The following is a 22,177-nucleotide window of genomic DNA, read 5'->3' on the forward strand; positions in this document are numbered from 1 at the left end:
GTCTTTCCTTGAAAGATGAAAACGAATCAGAATATTGTTGGTGCCAATTCCTATGGACAACATTAAAAGGATCATGTGACTAATTAGGTAGGATATGGATAAACTAAGTTGACAAAATATTAATAAATACGAAAGAAAAAACAATGTTAAAGATAATGTTTTGGTGGACACCATAAGAAGAAAAGAAAGTCCTCTTGCATTTTAAGCACATGCACTTGACTTGGCTTGCCACAGATTTTTGAATCATTCTCGTTTAGATTGTCTTTTGTACGTACATTGGGTGCAGAGGCCACCATTTTCTTGACATTTTACTCTTTAAAAATTCATTTTTTATTTCTGTTTAATTTTAAGAAAATATGAATATTTTAAGAAGAATGACAAAAAAAAAAAAGAAAAAAAAAAGGGGGTCACGTGCTTGCACGTGCCCACTTTTCCTCTCAAACTGACAAAAAGATGTAACAGACTAGCCTTTTTGCTACAATTTGTAGTTTAATGTATCAAATTGTCACATTTGTCGCTTTATAATGTAGTTGATGGGTTTTATATATATATTCCATTATGTTGAACATGGCTTCTAGCACAAGACTTGAACATTTAGAGTAATTCTAGAGGTCCCTCTTATGTCATTCTTGTATCCATCCAAAAATGATATGGCTCTTAAAATTACTATTGAATCAAAATTCAATAATAATCAATTATAAGTCCAATAATAATTTTAAAAGCCACATTATTTTTGAAGGGACACAAAAGAAACTTGTAGCATTATTCGAACATTTACTTTTAAACCATGTACAATTATGGCTACTTTTATTTTATTTATTTATTTTTATTTTATTTTATATTTTTTTACTACTTTTTATTTCTCTCATGAGATGGGCTTGGTATTTGGGCTGTGTGGACTTGCCATAAACCCAATAAAAGTCAACAATGATATATCCCCATCATATTCCTACTCTTTCATAGCGTCACGCATGTGACAACTGAAAATTTTATTAGATCCAAGTCATGATGAGCATCTATGGAAGTCTTCCAAATTAATTGGCCTCAAAACAATCAAAGAAACTTCAGGGAAATCTCAACCTTCCAAGACAAGAAATCAAACCTATCCCTTTCTTATTTTATTGTTAATTTCCAACCTAAGCAACAAGCACTCCTTCTCTAACTCTAGACTCAACCACTCTTCTCATTTGCCACCTAAATTTCTTCTCTAATCTCTAATCTCTACCACTAGATTCAAAAGCTCTCACTCCTTACCCAAAACCCATCTTACCACCATCAATATCATTGCTAATCACCACCGTTACCACCACCGCCACCACTTTTCGGAAGCCAAAAATGTCTAATCTCAGGCCAAGACCCACACCCACGAAGCAGCCATCCATATCTGACACCCCAAAAGCCCCACTACAACGTCAACAATCTTTGTCACAAAGTGCAGTCTCCCAAACCTTTACAGCCACAGCAAACCTTGCCAAGCATCTCCCCACAGGCACCCTCTTAGCCTTCCAACTTCTCATACCGATCTTCACCCAAAACGGTGTGTGTGACTCTGCCACTCGCCCCTTGACAATCATCCTCCTCCTCCTCCTCGGCCTCTCCTGCTTCCTCGCGTGCTTCACCGACACAATCGAGGCATCGGATGGGCAAGTCTACCACGGATTTGCCACCTTCAAAGGGCTCTGGCTGTTCGACTATCCCGACCCTTCGGGCACAGGGTTGCCGGATTTGAGGAAGTATCAAATAAGGTTCATAGATGTTGTTCATGCTGTATTATCAGTGCTTGTGTTTGGTGCTGTTGCTTTGAGAGATAAGAATGTGTTGCAGTGCTTTTATCCAACTCCTAGACATGAGACTCAGGAGGTTTTGGACATTGTTCCTCTTGGTGTTGGCCTCATTTGCAGTTTGTTGTTTGTAGTTTTCCCCACCAGAAGGCATGGCATTGGATTCCCTGTCACATCAGGCAAAGGCAAAGAAGAAAAGTAGATCCTTTTTTTTTTTTAAATGTTATATATCACGTTGCAACGTGTAGTACCCATTGTACCTTTAATTTACTTTTATCTCATTACGGTGACTTGACAGAGTCTAATTACCATTGGATATTTACGTGGCAGTTTATATAATATTTAACACATTAATTACTAAATAATCAAATATAATTGTAATGGACGTGCCAGTGTAACGTAAATTGTCACATTAATTTACATGAAATATTAGAGATTAGTTATATTTCAGATTGGGGATATACGGTAGTCTACTAAAATATGAGATTGTTATTGATTAAAGGCTGATTTGTTCATTAATATATTTATATTAAAAGAAAAAAAAAAAAGTTGCATTAGAATGTAAATTTTGAATACTTTTTTTATTACATGGGCTTGATTATGTAATAAAAAATGGGCTTGATTATGTAACCAATTAATTCTTTGCATGGGCTTGATTATGTCCAATCAACACTCTACGGATATGCAACTTAACTAACAAGCAAAATTCGTGTGTAAAATGTAAATGGCCATTTTGTGTTACTTTCGCATTATTTGAACAGTTACCAGCATTAAAGTGAACAAGAAAATAGGAAGAATTATTCAAACAAGTTATTGGAATTATGTGTAAGAGTCATTCATGGTTAAGAATGGAAGGCATTCTGAAGTTTTTACTTTTTCAAATATTGGAGGAAACCAAATATTCAAGCAAACACGTCATATATATGCGACAAAGAGAGCTTAGATATAGACATAACGGACCCAAATTAGCCGATGTTTAGGTACTGTAAGTATAGTTTTTAGGATTACCTTTATCTATTTTCCTTTTTTCTGATTGTAGGATGATATGGGATTTGTTGATATTTTAGAGAAACAAAGCAAGCAAGAAACTTAATGAAAAAGGCCTTCTATTTTATCCAATATTTGGTATTATATATACCATTTCGTTCTAAAATTATTCCCCAAATTAGATTGAATCAATAAATGTGGATAGTAAACACGTCACATGCATGGAGCAATATATATATATATATAAATCTCAACTTTAACAATTCAATTTGACCTGGAGTGAAACTCGAAACAAAATGATAGTTCATATTGTAGAAGTAAGTTGCGGTGAGTCAAAATTTAAAAGTAGCAAAACAAATAATTTGTTAAACTAAGAATATTTAATGTAACTTTTCAAAAGTCGAGCTCATAAAATGTAATTGAACCAATATATATATATATATATATTGGTTCAATTAATTTGCAGTAAGAATGCAGAGAATTTAGAAAATGAATGCTCCATAATCTTTAACATATCCAATTTTTACGATTTCCTTCCATTTCAGGGTTTTTGTACTTAGAATAATCATGAATTGGCTCGATTACACTCGCATTCAAAGCTCCGAATCGAACACAGTTCAAAAATTCTTTAAGAATTCATTCGCACACTTGCAGGAATCGAATTCAAAACCAAACCCACTTCATCAAATTCAAGAACACATTGATTGAACTCTTTCAACCAACACAATGAATACTACTACTTGTTTGGAGTCCCAACATCGTAACACTTGCGAGCCAAACTAATACAGTGCAACCAATGTAAGGTCTCCGCATTTGGGTCTCTCTCGACTATCACATCCGACACCGTGATCTGCACCACCCCCCGGTAATTGGTGATCCTCCCACGCACTCGGGCCATCGACCCGAGCCTAATCTCTACTGCAAAGCGATTCGCCGCTTCGGCAATAAGTCGAACATCTGGCAGGCTGCGCCGAGCGAAGTAGGTGGAGGAGAAGTGGTTGAGCCAGAGGACGCAGCTGATGCATCCGGTGCCGTCGTCGATGGCGAATTTGAGGAACTTTCCAGGTTTGAGCTCGCGGTAGGTGACGGTGCCGACAGTTTCTATGCGGGAAAGAAGGGTGCCTTTGCGAGAAAAGGAGATGGCTTCTGAGAAAGAATGAGATGGGGTTTGGGTGAGAGAGAGGAGGTCGAAGGCCAGGAGTTTTACATAGGTGTTGTAGAGTCGGTGGCGTTGATCCATGAGAGCACTTCCTCCTTCTCCTGCTATTTTTTTAGGTGGGGTAGAATATTTGGACTGGAGTGAAACTTAATACATCTCCGATTTGAAGAAAAAAAAAGAAGAAGAGAGAATTATTTAATAGACCTCAAAACGACACTGCTTTGTGAGTTTTGGACTACCCTAGTCAGTCGGTGTGACATGAATGTAATAAGAGTTATGTTTAGTTTTCATTTTTGTCCATCTCTTGTCAATCTTCCTACAAAAAATAAATAAATCTATTATTGAATCTATAAAATCTACATTATTAATTTTGAAAAAAGATAGACAAAAGATCATGACACTAAATTCGCCACATGAGTAGATTGGCATTATTCATGTTTTAAACAGCAACTTTGCTAACATAATCATGTGGGTTTCATCATTGAATTTGTGTGGAGTCCACATATGTCTACAAATCTAATAGTTGATTTAAAATCAGATAATAAAATATAAGAAAAAATATTGATGTGAATCATTTTTCATAAAACAAATGACATAAATTTTCTACAAACAAACCTTTAAAACTGACGTGCTTTTAACATGTGAGAAGAGAAGCGCATGTTCTTTTATAAAAATGATTGGTGTCAATAATTTGCTTATTTTTTTTTTATATATTTTTCGACAAATTTAATAAATCAATTATTAAATTTATGGGATCCACCATTGACATATTTAGAGTACATATAGTACATATAAGTTCATAAATCTAATGATTGATTTGTAAGATAAGATGAAGAAAATATTGACCCAAATCATTTCTCTTTTTTAATAATTTAAAAGACTCGCTGGTTTGTTTTTTAAAATGATAGGAATGAAAAAATAATAATAATAATTAGTGGATGCATAAATGACAAGAAGAAAAAACAAAAACAAAAAAAAGCTTCAAGTAGGAAGCAGGAGAAAAAAAGGAAAAAAAAGAAAAAAAAAGAAGACGAATGTCAAAGTAAGTCGGGGAAAAAATTTAGCACTGGGAGTACGGCCAAAACATAAATAGAACAAAATACCAAAATTCTATTCAAAAAAGAGAAATGAGAAAAATTAAAGAAACCGAAAGTTGTGAATGATTATAGAAACTCAAATAAAGATTAAAAATATAAAATTTCTGAATTTCTAAATAATCATAATGAAAAGTTTCTTACCAATAGAACCTTTCTCAAAACTGCCTATTCCAGCAGAGACAAAAAATAAATTTTTGGTGAAAGCAAATTGGGAACTGTTGGTGTGATTTCACTTTCAATTTTTTTTCTGCAACATGATTAAAGAAAAAGAAATTAATATTACCTTCATAAATCAAAGCAACAGTAGAAGAAAAATAAGCGCTCGAGAAATTAGTTCATATTCTTTCCTACATATACAAGCCTTAGGATCAAATAAGAAAATTAAAATAACCAACATCCAACCACCTCTTAATACTAATTTAGATATTAATTATATAAACAAAAACATATTCGCTTTGATAGCCTAATTCATCTGCATGCTCTGTCAACCAAACTTCATTGACAAACACCATTAATAACCCCAAGAGTTGCTCCACAACATCACGTAACTTTGACGTAAGAAATATGACAGAAAGAGACAGATAAAACCTGTGCGTTTCGTCGTCAGTGGAAGAGAGGGAAGATGGATTTTGACAGTGGGTAGCTCATCATCAGCGATGCTTGGCGTTCATGGCCTCCGGTGGCCACCGTCGGTGAGGGGAGAGGGAAGAGGGAAGAGGAAAGAGAGAGATTTGTCTGAAAATGTGGAAAGAGAGTGTTTTTAACCTAGGAAGATAGAGAGTCAAGATTCACGCGTGCGTTTTCTAACCTAAAAAAATTCACGTGAATGGGGGGTTTGGCATGTTAAATGAATGGGGTTTGGTGTTACAGTAAGAAAATATATATATACTAGTTGGAGAGGCACGTGCTTAATTCCTTGTATTGGATAATAATAGATGTAGCTCATTATATGATATTTAATATTAAAAACTCAATATTGTAACTAAAAAGTATTTATACCATAAATTTGATATCTAAATCCTTGTAGAAGCACATATTTAAATTTTTACACAAGTTAGTTGATAGTATAAAATTAGAAAAATGAGTAGATATGATACACACACACAAAAAAAAAAAAAAAAAAAAAAAAAAAAAAAAAAAATCCAAGTAAAAGCTAATCTAGATAGCAGTCGCATATTGAAAGTACAAAAGAGAGCTTATGTTTTGTACTTAATCTGCTAATACAGAAAGACAAATTAATAATTAATATACTAAAAATTAATTTGCTTGTCTTCCTTATTCCTTATATGTCATTTGTTAATATTAAATCTTATTCCCAAAAAACACTATCTTTCAACCTAATCATACTGAAAACATTAATTCTTTTTTATCTGGTGGATCATGAACAAAGATAATGTTAAATGTATGCCATGTTTGTCCACAGACTTCAACCCCCGCTCGTAGAAGAATAATGAACTTTTGTCATGAAAAAAACTTTGCAATGCTTATATTTGATGCCCTTCTATGACCCATAGAGTAAGAACGGAACAAAGAGATTCATTTGGTTCTTACAAATTGCTTTTGTGGACCTCAACTTGTAGGAATGGTTATGGGATTTGTCCTAGAGATTATCTACACTGAAGACCAAACCATTCATATGCGCCGGTAATACACATTATTATTGTATTTCTTACAAAGATCTTTAGTATAATGATTCACTATAAATTCTGCATATACTACTGCTACTTAGGAATTTCAGTCACACAGAGTGGTTACCAAAAAATAAAAGGTTCTTGCCTACCTGGTTGGTCTCCCTAGCAAATAATTAATCTGATGGTAACAACCATCCACGTGCAAGAACAGAAGCTTGTAAGATGAAAATTTAAGGCTTAGTTTAAGAGCTTCAATGAGAAAAGTAAATGTTTGGTGAAAACATGCAAATAGATAAAGCTTCATTGCAAAGCACATTGAGATATATGTAATTTTTAACAATGCAGATCATATCCCCATCTATACATAACTTTAAACTTCTTTCCTTCGCTGATTCAACACTATTCTCCAAGCTTTGAATCAGTTTACCAAGAAGTCACCAATAAGCCACAACACTTCAGTGCAGTGTATCAAACACGAATGCAATAACATCCAAGCATTTTATTCCAAATGTTATGAAAGATACATAACACTAAATCATGTGTCTTTCTTGTGCAATCCTTTGACATGTTTCCAAGCGTTCTGCATATGTTTGGCTTCAATTTATTCAAATCTTTTTTTCTTCTAATAAAATGAGGAAAGGGGACTACAAGCTAGGAAATTTATTCAAATCTTATTTGCTTGTTGTGATGATTTATCTGTCATTGCCTTTTTGCATTTCAAACTAAACACAATCGCATAGAACCCAAAATAAGATCAAAATCAAACTAAACTGAAATCCCAACTAAACCCAATCGGATAGAATTCAGAATAAGATCAAAATCAAACTAAACCGAAATCTCAACTAAACCAAACCTAATTGCATAGAACCCATAATCTGATCGAAATTCCTCATAGTTCCTCCAATCAACAAATCAAGGCTACAATGCGCTTAAGAAATTTTGGGAGATAAGAAAAATAGAGAAGCTTTACCGAGTTAAACATAACCCAAACATAGATAAAACAGATGCACGTAGGTTTGGATCTCCATTTTTTTTTTAAAAAAAAATCTGAATGAAGCAAAGAATAGCTTTTGAAGAGGAATACATACCTTAATTGAGAGAGCTCGTGAAGAGGGAGATAGCAAAGGACAGGAAATGATACTACTCTTTCTCTCAGTCTCTTCAGCGACTGAAGAGGCCGGATTTTAGGCCGAAGATTCAGTGCTTCTCTGATCGAGTTGGTAGATTTTCTGCTTCTCTTGGCAGAGTTGGTAACTTGGTATATTTTGAGAAATGAACATATAACCCGCGTCTAGTAGGGTTCTGATTGAATTATTTTATAATAATAATATATAAATTAGTAGAAAATTTAAGGGATAACAATGGATGAACATAACTACAAGTCTACAATAAATAAAGATAAAAAACCAAAAATAAAATTTTAATATAATTGAAAGAATTGTCTTTTTTTACCCTATACATTTTTCGATTCCAATGAAACCTTAAAAACCAATGTCGTTCATTAATTAATCATGTAAACAGATAAACAAATAGTTCAATGAACAACAACACAAACTACAAAAATATCAACTAAAAATAACGATAAGAAACTCTTTTCTCACTATTATTTCTTGGATTTAATGTAAGATTTACAAAAGAAAAGTAATCATTTAAATACAAAATAATATATAAATTAGAAAAAGAAAAAATAAGGGACAAAAACAAAAATAGAAGAACATGAATATCGGAAATAAAGATAAAAAAAAAAAAAAATACTAATATAATTGAAAATACTAATAGTGTGGTAATTCAAGGATATAAAGTGAAGTTACCCTCACTTAAAAATTAAAAAAAAAAAAAAAACCTGGCTTGTTAATGCATCAATTGCAAAATATTTTCTATGAAATTAGGCTAGAAGTACGCTATTCATTATATTTTTAATGGAAAAGTTTAGCAATAAAATTGAGTATTATTTTTTAAAAAAGATTTTGCATCAGTTTGATTTAACAGTTTCAAAACGTGCCGTTTAAGAAAAATAGTGATTTTAAAATGTAGTTAATAAAAACACAATTTTTAAATACATAATTAAGCGTTTGATAAAATTACGGTTCGACCTTTAAAATCGTATTTTCAAACATGACTAATGTTTGCTATTTAGTAAGCTCGTGTACAATTGTCATACAACAGTAGAAATCAACCTTTGGTGACGCACATTTTTTTATAAAAATAAAAAATAAAAAATAAAAAATAAAAAAACCTAAATACTGATATAAGGACTAATTTGTATGCTACATCATCCTCCAATTGTATAATAATTATACCAAAGTCTACTAAATAGAATTGCTCTTTCAATCATATGCCTCCTTAACTACTGCCCCGAAACGTTTGACATTTGTATCAAAATCCAAAATCTGGCATTTGGATTCCCACAGCCTTTTACTTGGCATGTGATATATGGGTCCATCCATGGGTATCCAAATCCGTGATAAAAAGCTGTCAGCCTTTCAGGATTTGTATTCCGTGCAATAATAGATCATGACAGCAAAGATAATGAAAAAGAACCAAAAAAAAATTGAAAGGTGGCTGCCTTTTGGTGCTTGTTTGGGGTCCGGCCGCCACAAACGGCGTTTCAGGGATGACTGTTATACCCCTGATAGATTTGGAGCGGCTGGATTAGTGGCACCACTACTAAAGTGGTGGTTAATCGCACTTTATCCCAACAAGTAATAAAATATTTAATTAAATGAGATAAATTGTAAAATTTGTGTTCTTTTAAATTTTATGTTAAATTGTTATTTTTTTTTTATTTTTTTTTGAATTGGAACTCCAAATTTCATTCAACAATCAAGGATTTTTCAGCCAATACAACATCACGAATGCATAACGGGGTGGACCCCCTCCATTGATGTTCATTGTTCAACTGTAACACCAACTTAGCCAATTTATCTGCCGCCGAATTTGCTTCTCTCCGGACATGAAGAACTTGCCAAGCCCGACAGCTGCCCATGGTCAACTTTATATCGTCCAACAGGTGCCCCACCGACGCCCAGCAATTCTCATTCCCTTGCAAACTGCGAACCACTCCAAGGGAGTCTCCTTCAAGTATAACCTTCTCTAAACCGAGGCTCCTAATAAAATGGGCCGCTGTCCATGCTGCAATTGCTTCTGCTGTCATGGGATCAATAATGTGCTGTCTATTGGAGCATTGTGCTGCTACCACCTCGCCAACATGGTTCCGGATCACAATCCCTACACCCATTCTTCTCCCTGCCGAATCTATCGCCGCATCCCAGTTGCACTTCACGAAATCTGGTGGGGGCAAACTCCAGCGTACCAATGGGTGTTGGCGGGTTCCCTGGGCATTCTCTTGCCTGCCGAGGTCTACAGATTTTGCATTCTCAACTTGGTCAGTGGCCGTTTGCAGCAGCTGCATGGGGGAAGAAAATTTCCTTTCGAAAACCCACTTGTTCCTCCGCAACCATACTTGTCGTGCAATGCAGGCGAACATGTATTATGTTAAATTGTTATTTATCTACCACTTTTAAACTTAATTATTTAATTTAATATTTTAACATGTACCATCTTTTATTTTTATTTTTTATTTTTATTATTAAAATGGTCCTTCACATTAGAAGGAGAGTCCTACCAGAATATCAAAGCCATAAAAATTCTTATTACGAGATTAACCACTTTAGAGCTTTTTTTGAGCTATTGAACCCACGCGCCACCTTTAACCACCCTTAAAGGTGGTAGTATTCGATGGTTGGGCCACTTCCGATCAACACCAAAAAGTGTCATTATTTATGTATTTTCATTTGCTTGCTGTTGGACCATTCATTTTAAATGTACAGCCCAAAAGAAAAATCTATCGCAGCCGCCACTGTAGTCTTCAGCACCGGATCGAAATCCAACCTTCCATCTCTAAAACCGAAGGACCTCGACCTCTGAAGCTCATGCAAATCTAGAACGTGACTAGAACTGTATTTCACTTCTACATTGATCAACAATGTCACTCTCTTTCAGACCCAGTCCCTTCACTTCACCTCCACAACTCCACCAAAGAATTTTCATCGTCAGACACAAAACACCCATTATTTCTTTACGACCAAAGTTCACAAATTTACTCACTATCACAGCTATTTATGGGAATTCTGAACATTTTCCTGTCACTCCGTCAAAACCCAGATGGGAAAACTTGTTATATACTACAAAGCTCAGAAATTTTCCAATAATCAACGCTGTTCATGGACATTCTGAACCTGCGCCTGTAACTCCAGCAAAACCCAGATGGGAAAACTTTTTAGCTACTGCAGCGAGCTTGTACCCTCTTTATGTGATTGTTGGATGGTTTGTTGCTTGCTTTAAGCCATCTGCTTTTGCATGGTTTGTTAAGAGAGGCCCAGCATCATATAGCTTGTCCCTTTCCTTGATTATGTTGGCAATGGGTATCACTCTGGAGCTCAAGGACTTGATCCGTCTGTTCTTGCAAAGGCCCCTCTCAGTAAGTTTTGATTTTGTTCAAAATGGTTATGGATATTTGAGGAATGATGTTATGAAATTGCATTTAGATATGGGGTTTTGGTGAAATTTGAGTAATTGATATGCTTAATGTTGGTAACTGTCATGTTGGTGAACTCCTTATTTACATATTGTCATCATCAATGCGAATGACTTTGCTTACAATCTCATTCAGCAGTACATTGCATGGACTGTTGGCGTCTTTGGAATATTGTGCTACTTACTGTAAACCATTGTGAAGTCGAACAATTTGAAGAAATCATTTCTTTGGGAATTTGGTATTGGACTGAATATCAATTGGGTGACATCGTAGTTTTGTTATATAGTTCTGTAATAATCTATTCCCGAGCTCTTTAGCAGCTTTTCATTTGGAAATATTGGCTTTGGGTGTGGGGATCATTGGAATAGAAAAACGTTTCTGTTGGTAAATCAGACGGAAATAGGATGGAAGGGGGTTGATTTGAACTGCCCGTGCCTCATGGGATGTGATTAGAGAACAAGTGAAAACTGAGAGGGCTGAGAGGGCGTGGTTATGACCCTAAGCATGAGGGTGCATGACACAATTTACCTAATTTTTTTTTGAAGTTTTCATACATTTTTTGTAATAAGTAATCGAAATATCGTTAAAAGCATTAGGCCTCTCTAAGTATACAAGAGAAGCCACCTAACTAAAGGGGACAAAAAGAACAAGAAAATCATGATAACTAATCACTAAAGGAGAAACAATGGTAGCTGTACAAAGAGACATTGTGTTGAAAACTAGAGACTTAATCTCCTCCAAAGTTTTCATTCATTCTTATTGATGGCTTCCATTGATCTTTTTGGCCTTGTCAAGGTTTTGTTGAAGCACTTGCTTCTGTCTGGTTCTATAGATTTCTGTTCTTAAACATGATCTTCCAGTTGTTGAGATTCTTGTATCTAAATTTTGGTTCAGATATTATTCGGTTGCGTTGCTCAGTACACAATTATGCCAGCTTCTGCATTGATTATTAGCAAAGTCCTGGGGCTTTCGCCATCACTTTCAGTTGGCTTAATATTGCTTGGTTGTTGCCCTGGTGGTACCGCTTCCAATGTGGTATGCTTACCTTTTTCCCCTTACATTTGTTCTTTTTTCTCAACATATGGAATTTTATGTGTAGACCCATTTATCAGAGTTTTCATTTATGTCCTAATTGAGTAAGACATGCCTGATCTTTTTTAACCACTTATCCATTTATTATTTCCCTTATGTTCTAGTGGATTCCAATGGATAGCATTTGAGGCAAGAAAACTTGTGCAGCCCTTATGTCTCAAGAAGGACATGGGGCTTGCTTACCAATTATTAATGTTAAAGATTATATACCTAATCGCAGATGATTAAGAAATTCAATTTTAATCCTTTAAAGCGCACAGAATGGTAGCTAGATAGAGGGCTAGTGGTCATGAGATGGAATAGATTTTGGGATAGTCTGAATAGTTGTTGTGACAACTGACCTGTCAAACACATGACCTCGTGGGCCCTAGTACCACTGCATCGTATTGGCTTCATTACTTCCCTAGTTAGTCAATGATAACACTCTAATGTAATCCACAGAAATAACCATTATCCAGGCTTATATTTACTGTTAGGTTGTAAGTCTACAGGGTGGTTCTTTAAGGGGAATTAGGCCCAACAATAAAACCTTGGGTCTAGTGGAATGACAGGATAGAAGAAAATCTAGGTTTTAGGAGGTAACTTGTAAGTCACCAGCCATGCTTATGGTTGAGAGTAGTTTTAGCGAACCAGTAAGCACAAAAGATCTCTTACTTGTGATTATGATGGACTTTAAGCCTCCATCTTGCAACAAAAGTTCCTGACTGGCTTGACCAAGCTCCAACTTGGATGAGAATCACAAACTTCTGTGATTATCATGTTGTTCACCACCTAGATTCAATATATATATATATTTTTTTGTTGCCATTTAAGATTTTTTCAATTATTATTTTTTTAAAATTTATTTATTTTGTTTGTACTCTTCATGGCTTATTTGCTAAAACAATTTTGTACCTTCACATCTAGTTCTTTTAGTTAAATATACACCATTATTTGGACATTGTGTTAGGGTTGACCTTCAGCCACAAGAGAAGTACATGAATATGAGTATACTTACGCAAGTTTAAAACCAAAATGTTAGTTAGGGCAATTCAAGATTGTAAGATTCATTGTTAGGCATAATGTTGGCCATTTGTAGAAGAAGCTTACAGGTGTTTGTACATGTGCTTCATGGGTGTCCATAATTTCAATTTTTAGCTCAACTAAAGCTTGAGCTAATACAAAATTTGAATAATACAAAATCATCACTCTATAACTTAAGAGTTAAATGTACCTATCATAATCTAGGTACATTTAGAAGCTTGACAGACTGTTGTGAGCCAAGTGAACCGAGACTCCATCAAAGTTTGTTAATTTAGTTAAATGGATGGGGATTTTATTTCTAATTATATGGAAACTTAAATCAGTTGGCTAATATATATAACACAAGGTCTTGAAGTTTATGAGATTTCCCATTTACCTCTATTTCTGTTAGTGTTTCAGGTGACCTTAATTGCTCAAGGGGATGTTCCTTTGTCTATTGTCATGACGTCGTGCACTACTCTTGCAGCAGTACTTCTGACTCCTCTTTTAACAAAGATACTAGCAGGGACTTATGTTCCTGTTGATGCCATTCAACTTTCTATCAGCACCCTGCAGGTGAACTAAATCTAAACAAGCTTCAGTTATATAATATCATGTGCAAATGATGTTGTGGTCTTTATTCTATCCTGTCTAGGTGGTGGTTGCACCAATTCTGTTAGGTTCTTATCTACAGAGCGCATTTCCTGCAGTGGTGAAAATTGTGACGCCGTTCACACCACTTTTTGCTGTTTTGGCTTCATCACTCCTTGCATGCAGGTTTTGGTTTTTTGCACTTTATTTTACTTGTCTTGAAGATAGTTCATTTTGGATAATCTTTCTCTCTCACACACTTATATCCATACTATTTTGGGGGCAGTGTATTTTCTGAAAATCTTGTCCTGCTCAAGTCAATGGTTGGCGCATCGTTGGCATCTGATCTTTCTCCCCTTCAGTACGCTCAAACATTATTATCTGGTGAACTCGGGGTTGTAATGCTTGCTGTGGGATTATTACATTATGCTGGTTTCGTAGTTGGGTGAGTGTTGCCTTTCATTTTGATGACTTTAATCTGTTCATGTGCACAATATGATGGTGATGGATATTTTTTTTTTTAAAAAAAAATTCTTGACATACAATATACCAATACTTTGCTCCATTTTCCTGTTAATTGTAATTTTATTGATTACAAAATTGACTGGGAAAAAATGCCACCATTTCCTTCATTCGAGTACAGCAATTTAGTAAACTAGATGGTCCAGACCTTAAGTGCTACATATCCCTGTGAGGCCATAGATGAGATCTGAGCAAAGTAATCCAACAAAATTTATTCTGATTCATAGCATATCTATATCTTTCTTCTTTATACATATGAATTTTTCATTTTCCATGCAATATATGGTGAATGATTTTTTCGGTGATTGTGACTACTTTGCAGGTCCATATATTCAGCTAGTATAGCTAATTAAAACTTGGTTTTTCCAAAACTTCTAGTTCTTATTATGTGCATTTTTTGTGTTGGTATTGGCTACATTACTCGTCTAAATTATGATACCATACAATTAATTCGGTCTTTATCTGCAGGTATATATCAGCAGCTATTGGTGGGTTCAAAGAACCACAGCGACGAGCAATATCAATTGAGGTATATGCATTAGATCGTTAAACCGGTTTCGAATATGGTTAAGCATTTAAAATCATGGTTTATGTTCCATTTGAGCCCTGGGGCTCCAAAATTGACAGAATTAATTTTTGAAATCTCAATAGTTTACTTTGTATTTTTTTCACTGCCACAACTTTTAACTTCATTGCAAGTCTTGTTGAAGATTTTGGCTTTCTAAAATTGAATGAAATATCAGAATTTCATCAAATTTTCAAGGCCATGCTATGCTTCCATTTGATCTATAATGGCAAGAGATGATGTTTGATACCAATCAGTAATTTTTTTTTCTGTGACATTTCTTTGCAGGTTGGCATGCAAAATTCTTCCTTAGGCGTGGTTTTAGCATCGTCCCATTTTTCCTCAGCCATGGTTGCAGTACCTCCAGCTGTATCTGCCGTAATTATGAATGTCATGGGTAGCAGTTTGGGTTTCCTTTGGAGATACAAGGATCCTTTGGATTCAGAGGAGAGCCCTAAAGCTAAAATTGATGATTAGTAACTTTTAAACCCTTTTTAAGTTTGTACAGATTCTCTTATGGAATTATCAAAAACTTAGGTTTTGTCCATTCTAGGATGCCTCTTTGCTAGATTATCTTTCGACACTTCCGCTCCTGACAATTCTAAAGTGGAGGCCGGGCGGAAATGACCTCCGTCGCAGAAGAGTCAAAGGTCATTTCGATATTCCAAAAGTGACGGAGGTGGACGGGAAGTCTATTTCGGCTTCCGTTATCTCCGATGCTCGCCCCTTGCTTGTAATTGGCAATAGGACCATCATAATCGCCTTTTGTAGTTTCAATGGAATTGACTTAGGTTGGCACTTTGCTTATTTTCTCATATTATTAATGGATTAAGAATAGCCTGTATCATGAAAGGTATGTAGGTGATAAAATCTAGATCAATCTTCCATAATTCCAGGATTAAAAAAAGACACATGAGAACAGAATCCTTTGAATTGCCCGACATTACTTCCATGTGCATCGTTGGCCTTTAGTGGAGGGACATGAAAGACACATGAGAAACTAAATGTTATTGTCATGGACACAGACAGAATTTGCTTTCCTCCAAATGCTAGAGTACCAACAGAATATGACAAGTTTATTGCTTTCCTCACGTGTACACGTTCTTTTCAACACCTTTCTTGTTTTGGAGCTTTAACAATCACAAATAATTTACACAATAAAAAGAATATTAAAGTTTTATTTTTTTTATTTTTTTATTTTTAAATAAAAAAATTATTTTATATGACGTGAAACCTCACCAAGGCAGGTCCTTCGACCGACCCTTAAGGAATAAATCCTGAATACACGACCTCACCCGTCAAAAGCGTTTATTTCAAGTCTACAATTTATCTCAAGCCCACCCTTTAACTTTAACTACTAGGCCACGTCCTGATAAGTACAAAAGAATCTGACATAAACCCAAGATAAAATTTCTACATTTTGCACTTTTTGCAAAGTGATAGAAGAATTTCTGCTGCCACACTAATTATTCTGTTATATAATTTACACTTCAAAATCAATTGTTTTAATTTGCTTTTCAAATTTGATTCAAAACTAAGGCTCCGTTTACTTCGACGTAAAATGGTTTCCAGAAAATGATTTCCGTATTTTACGGTGTTTACTTCGACGTAAAATAGTGGTCAACGAAAAATATTTTTCTTTTGACCAAAAATTCTTCTTTAATTTTTGAAAAATGGTTTACAATTTTGAAAATCGTAAACCATTTTCCGACTATGAGCATCTCATTCTTAAATCGATGGACCTTACCAAGACCCGCCCAAAACCTCGCCGAGACTTGACCGGGACCCGCCTGGGACCTGACCGGGACTTGACCTGGACCCGTCCAGGACCTGTTCGGGACCAGCACAGGACCTGATCGGGACCTGCCCGGGACCCGCCTAGGACCTGACCGGGACTTGACCGGGACCCGTCCAGGACCTGTCCGGGACTAGCATGGGACCTGATCGGGACTTGACCGGGACCCGCCCAGGACCTGCCCGGGACCCTCTCAGGACTTGACCTGGACCCGCTCGAGACCTGCCCGGGACCCGCCCGGGTCCTGCTCGGGACCCTGGCGGGACTCTCCCGGGACTTGACTGGGACCCGCCCGGGACCAGCACGGGACCCTCCTGGGACTTGACTGGGACCCGCCCAAAACCTGCCCGGGACCAACCCGAGACCCTCCCGGGACTTGACCAGGACCTACCCGGGACCTCGGCGAGACTTGCCCGGGACTTGACTGGGACCCGCCCGGGACCTGCCTGAGACTTGACTGGGACCTACCTAGGACATGCCCAGGACCCCGGCGGGACTTGCCGGGGACCTACCTGGGACCTAACCGGGACTTGACTGGGACCTGCCTGGGACCCGCATTGAACCTGACAGGGACCCGCCCGGGACCTGCCCAGGACCTACCCGGGACCCGCCCGAGACCTGCTCGGGACCCCAGCAGGACCTGCCTGGGACCCGGGCAGGTCCCGGGCGGGTCCCGGTCAGGTCCAGTGCGGGTCTCGGGTAGGTACCAGGCAGGGCCTGGGTGGGTCCTGGGCAAGTCCTGAGCACGTCCTGGACAGGTCTCGGGCAAGTCCCGGTCAAGTCCCGGTCAAGTCCCGGGCAGGTCCCGGGCGGGTCCCGGTCAGGTCCAGGGCGGGTCCCGGGCAAGTCTTGAACGGGTCCCGGTTAGGTCCTGGGCGGGTCTCGGGCGGGTCCCGGGTAGGTCCCAGGCAGGTCCCAGATAGGTCCCTGCGGAGTTTCGAACAAGTCCCGTACAGGTCCCGGCGGGGACCTTATTGGAAAAAAAAAAAAAAAAAAAAAAAGATATTAAAAAAAAAAATTATTTTCCGTGTACAAGGTAAACACTGTAAAATGTTTTCGACGGAAAATATTTTCAAGGAAAATGGCTTTCCTGAAAATATTTTACGAAGGAAACCATTTTACGTCGAAGTAAACGGAGCCTAAGCTGAAGTAGTTAATGTGTCAATTTTAATTTCTATTTTCTCCCCTCTTGAAAGTAAAACCTTGGCTCTCTTCGTTTTCATTTTTCAATATTTTCTGCAAAAAGAAATGGTTCATTTGATAATGAATGCAAAATTTATAGTAAATACTCTAATGTTGGGTACCCTCTGAAATAAATGGAAAAGCATATGCTCACAAGTCTCCACATCCAGACATATATATGGGTTAAAAAATTGGTTTGGAATTCATCGAAGGATTCTTTTCTCACCCCACCATAGTTCCTGGACGGTATTCCCAATCAAGCTTTCTCTCTTTCTCCCGTTACATATACAATCCCTTTTCCCATAGTTGAGCTTGGATTCTTAGTTACCATTGAGACTATTTCTCCACCACCAACAACTTTTGCAGGTGCATCTTTCTCTACCTCTATTATTTCCTTTAACTTTCTACTTATTTGATCCTTAAGAACCCTTGAAACAAACATCTAGGCATTCGAGAAATGCTACAAATTAGACCTTTATCTTACTGTAATTTCACTTTGATGATGTCGCACTGTCAGTCCGTCATTGCTAAGAAAAAAAATAAAATTTTAGGACTGATTGATAGTGTCCCATTAGCAGGATAAAACGTATCGTGTATAACAATACTCTAGGCCTAATTAATGCCTTGGCTCTTGGTTGCAATGACTACTAATTAAGAGTTATGTCTAAATTTAAGGTTTGTTTTTTGTTTCCTGCATAGGAGGAAGGGTTGTTTTTGGTGGACAACATGCCTTGCAGCAGCAGTCCTAGGAGAAAGAATTTGACCAAAATGGAAGATTCAAACATGTCTCAAACTATTTGCTTGTTTAGAAAATATCTTCTTACATGATCTCAGCATAACATTAATGGTAAGACCAACATGGAAGAATCACAAATTATCAAGAGGAGGACTTAAGCCCACCCTTTGTTGCCACCAAAATTTGGTTGTAATTTTAATCGACCACCTTCTCTCTTAGAGCAAGAAATGCTTCCAGGACTTGGGTATATTTCATGCAATCTATGTGACATTAAATTTGACTAACTTTTGTTATATGCAAGAGTGTTGCATGGACATTGCAGTTTTTATTATAAGTATCTTTCAAATTGACGTGGTAGTTCAGGTGACACTTATCACGTCAATCACTAAACAATTAAACTTGATTGTGGTTGACGTGGTAAGTACCAAGTAAACTGCCACATTAGTTTGATGTTGTAAGTGTTACGTAAACTGCCATATAGTAAAAATTGTAGTAAGTCAAACATTTTCCGTCAACAAAAATGATCTCTTTAGCTTCTTATTGTGAATAGGTGTGATGCATTACCATCAAAGTTGCTGGATGACAAGTCTTCAACATCACAGCTCACAATATTCTATGCTGGGAGTGTTAATGTCTACAACAACCTCCCTGCAGACAAGGTGCACAGCTTATATTTTCAAATCCAAAACTTGCCCTAATTTGCAACCAGACCTCTAAATTGAGTAGAAGGAAACAAAGTTTTCATCTAAATAGGGCTAGAAATAAATTTCTTCGATTCAGTTTAATTAAATTGACATCTATCCTTATAACATATGAAAATTATTTATTCTGTTAATCCTATTAAAAAAATTGCATTTGATAGATTACTATATAAAAATAATAATGACTAATTTTTATTGCCACATTATCTAAATTGTATGAAAATTGTATATCAATATACTAAATAGCACTGCTCTATAATCTATATTAAAACTTAAATTTAATTAATTACCCTTCCACATAAATTAATTGCTATCATACTTTCATTGCAGGCACAAGCAATAATGCTTCCTGCTGGTGAAAGCTCTTTGTCAATACCTATTGTCCAAGAAATGCCCACAATGGAAGTGAGAGCACCTTCTTGTCAATCCAACTCACCATCACTTCACAAATCAAAAGCAGGTATTGAATTTTCTAGCACAATCATCATTAATCTATGAATTTAGTCATGTTTGCTAATATTTAGTGATCTAATAAAGCTCTAGCTAGAGCTTTCAAGAAATTTTCACCCACTTAAAGAGAACCCCTATATATATATATATATATATATATATATATATATATATATATATATACACACACACACACACACAATAAGAACTGAACCAAATTTTATCCCTGCAGCACATGAGTGCTGCTAAGAGTACTACAAATTTTATTATAAGTCTTTTACAAATTGATGCGGTAGTATACATGATATTTACTGTGTCAACCACTAAAATGTAGACTGCTATGTGGTAGTCTACATAACATTTATTACGTTTACAAACTGAAGTGTCAATTCATGTGACATTTATCATGTCAACTACTAAAATGTGAACCGCAATTTGACACTCATTCCATAAAATGTAAACTGCCACGTGAGTTTGTAAAGGGTTATAATAAAGAGCTCATTTTTCTGCACATATGCTGATTTCCTGTTGTGCTTGAACTTTCAACTTTAAATCACGATTCATTAACAAATTGATCTTATAACATATGGAAATACCATATTTTTCTTCATTTAATCCAAGCATGTTATGTTTTTTAATCCATATTTCGTTAATCTCACAACTTAATTATTATATCTAACAAATCCTAATTATCATTGCCTTTGTCAGGCCTTCCAATGGCAAGAAGGTATTCTATCCAATGTTTTCTTGAAAAGCGCCGTGGTAGGTAATTCAAGTTTAGAACACTAATTTTTACACCCAAAAGTGTAGGCTACTAAGAAATAGGAAAAATTATACTTTACCCCCCCAAAGTTTAGGTGCATTTTAGGGATAAAAAGGCCATAAGTGATCATGTGTGTTGCACGTGATCACTGTTCTGTCAATCAAAGCAGATTTGACTGACGGAATGGCCAAATTGCAAAAGTTTGGCAAGTTTGGGGGGGATGAATTGTAAAAATTGAAACATTGGAGATCGAATTGAAAATAATCCTAAACTTTTGGGGGGGGGGGGGTAAAGTGTAGTTTTCTCAAGAAAATATGTCAGATTATAAGTACATAACCCATATCAAAGTCAACAACTAAGCTACGGATTCCGACCTCCCGAAATTTTCCGCTCAAATTCTATGAAATTCGGGCCGAAGAGTGAGGGACAGGGTCTCAAACCTGAGGGCTCACTTGCTCAAATCACTTTGGGTCTGAGACATCTCTTTCATTTTCTACTCGAATTCAATAGAATTTGGACCGAAAATTTTAGGGATCCCGGTCCCCTAACCTACATTCGACGTTTCAACAAATTGGCATGGCACTACTCTCACTAATACTTACATGGTTTACATTTGCAGGCAAAGAAAGAAAGCTCCTTATGCCACTTCAATTACACAAAATGAGGACAATGAGGCAACAATAGCCAGTGGGTGTAATCAAGATCATAGCTCTACTCTTTCACCTTTCCCTTCGCGTTTAGGTTATGTTTTTGACCGGACAGCCAATTAAGGTTGTTAAGCACAATTTAGGTTTCTATGGCAGAATATTAATTATTTGTATCTAGCCAAATCAGGTGGCCAATTGGTAGTAACCGAAGCACCGTGAGCGGAAGTAATCCAATTTTTCCTATAATTTTCTTACAAATTAACGTAGCAGTCCACATAACCACTAAACAATTAAATTTGATTGTGGTTGACCTGACAGTAATACGTGGATTGCCACGTCAATTTGTAAGGGAGTTGTAATAAACATTTTCCTACATACATCTTAGACCTGAAATCCTATTTTTACAACTATGTAAATGCACTTAAAAATGTGCATGAGTTTCTACGATGCTAAGTTTGAAAGCGTCATGTATATGAGCAATATTATCTATTTCAGGTTGAGAATGTCTACTTTTATAAGATGGACTATATATAATGCAATATCATTATGATCCAATTTTTTTTTTTTTTTTTTTTTTTTTTTTTTTTTTGCGCTAATACAATATTTCTTTTGTTTACAAAGAGTCTATTATATAGACTTGAGAAGAGGGAACACATCCCTTGAATCAAGACCCAAATTATGTATAGTCAGTCTTTTTAACTTCTGAGATTTACTACACATTAAATCTAGATTTTCTAGATTTGTTCCTTTAACACATAACCCATTTTCATAAACTTGGAATAATATTCCAAAAGACTAATCATTAACAAAGACTATTTCAATACCTCTAACTTTAGACGATTATATTACCATTTGCTTTTACAGCTAGGCAATATGTAACCAGTTTCAAAAGAGCGTGGACCATGGGTAATACATGGAATAATATATAGTTTTTGTAGA

General features: G+C 36.2%; 4 protein-coding genes and 1 pseudogene across 6 annotated transcripts; 3 read left to right on the forward strand and 2 right to left on the reverse strand.

The window, feature by feature from the left end:
• The first annotated feature begins 947 nt into the window (after window positions 1-947).
• LOC132179709 (protein DMP3) lies at window positions 948-2,949 on the forward strand. Its single transcript, XM_059592468.2, has one exon. It carries the CDS (start codon window positions 1,336-1,338, stop codon window positions 1,981-1,983), a length of 648 nt encoding a protein of 215 aa, XP_059448451.2. The 5' UTR covers window positions 948-1,335; the 3' UTR covers window positions 1,984-2,949.
• A 274-nt stretch (window positions 2,950-3,223) lies between these two features.
• LOC132179710 (CST complex subunit STN1) lies at window positions 3,224-7,926 on the reverse strand. 3 transcript variants are annotated; one of them, XM_088516108.1, is made up of 4 exons: window positions 7,744-7,926; window positions 5,613-5,759; window positions 5,166-5,271; window positions 3,224-4,083 (listed from the first exon to the last, which is right to left on the reverse strand). In XM_088516108.1, the coding sequence occupies exon 4, from the start codon at window positions 4,006-4,008 to the stop codon at window positions 3,505-3,507; it is 504 nt and encodes a 167-aa protein (XP_088372234.1). In that variant the 5' UTR covers window positions 4,009-4,083; window positions 5,166-5,271; window positions 5,613-5,759; window positions 7,744-7,926; the 3' UTR covers window positions 3,224-3,504. The 3 variants fall into 3 exon arrangements, 2 of the variants coding, with proteins under 2 accessions (XP_088372234.1, XP_059448456.2); XM_059592473.2 differs by lacking the exon at window positions 5,613-5,759; XR_015912004.1 differs by lacking the exons at window positions 3,224-4,083; window positions 5,613-5,759 and adding an exon at window positions 4,116-4,243.
• A 1,541-nt stretch (window positions 7,927-9,467) lies between these two features.
• On the reverse strand, window positions 9,468-10,067 carry LOC148586106 (uncharacterized). Its single transcript, XM_088515266.1, has one exon. It carries the CDS (start codon window positions 10,065-10,067, stop codon window positions 9,468-9,470), a length of 600 nt encoding a protein of 199 aa, XP_088371392.1.
• Window positions 10,068-10,334: 267 nt separating this feature from the next.
• On the forward strand, window positions 10,335-15,765 carry LOC132177850 (putative sodium/metabolite cotransporter BASS1, chloroplastic). Its single transcript, XM_059590323.2, has 7 exons — window positions 10,335-11,135; window positions 12,087-12,227; window positions 13,707-13,862; window positions 13,942-14,063; window positions 14,164-14,322; window positions 14,868-14,928; window positions 15,253-15,765. Exons 1-7 carry the CDS (start codon window positions 10,641-10,643, stop codon window positions 15,439-15,441), a joined length of 1,323 nt encoding a protein of 440 aa, XP_059446306.2. The 5' UTR covers window positions 10,335-10,640; the 3' UTR covers window positions 15,442-15,765.
• A 2,944-nt stretch (window positions 15,766-18,709) lies between these two features.
• Window positions 18,710-21,361, forward strand: LOC148586107 (uncharacterized; annotated as a pseudogene).
• Window positions 21,362-22,177: the final 816 nt, after the last annotated feature.

Source organism: Corylus avellana, chromosome 4 (assembly GCF_965113065.1).
Source record: "Corylus avellana chromosome 4, dhCorAvel1.hap1.2, whole genome shotgun sequence".
Classification (NCBI taxonomy): Eukaryota; Viridiplantae; Streptophyta; class Magnoliopsida; order Fagales; family Betulaceae; genus Corylus; species Corylus avellana.

What these genes read in the sequence shown, in the direction of transcription:
- LOC132179709 (XM_059592468.2), top strand. Translation starts at nt 1,336, where the DNA reads ATGTCTAATCTCAGGCCAAGACCCACACCCACGAAGCAGCCATCCATA.
- LOC132179710 (XM_059592473.2), bottom strand. Translation starts at nt 4,008, where the DNA reads ATGGATCAACGCCACCGACTCTACAACACCTATGTAAAACTCCTGGCC.
- LOC148586106 (XM_088515266.1), bottom strand. Translation starts at nt 10,067, where the DNA reads ATGCAGCTGCTGCAAACGGCCACTGACCAAGTTGAGAATGCAAAATCT.
- LOC132177850 (XM_059590323.2), top strand. Translation starts at nt 10,641, where the DNA reads ATGTCACTCTCTTTCAGACCCAGTCCCTTCACTTCACCTCCACAACTC. An exon ending in TATGCTGGTTTCGTAGTTGG is followed by an intron (nt 14,323 to 14,867) that starts GTGAGTGTTGCC and finishes CTTTATCTGCAG; the next exon opens with GTATATATCAGCAGCTATTG. An exon ending in GACGAGCAATATCAATTGAG is followed by an intron (nt 14,929 to 15,252) that starts GTATATGCATTA and finishes ATTTCTTTGCAG; the next exon opens with GTTGGCATGCAAAATTCTTC.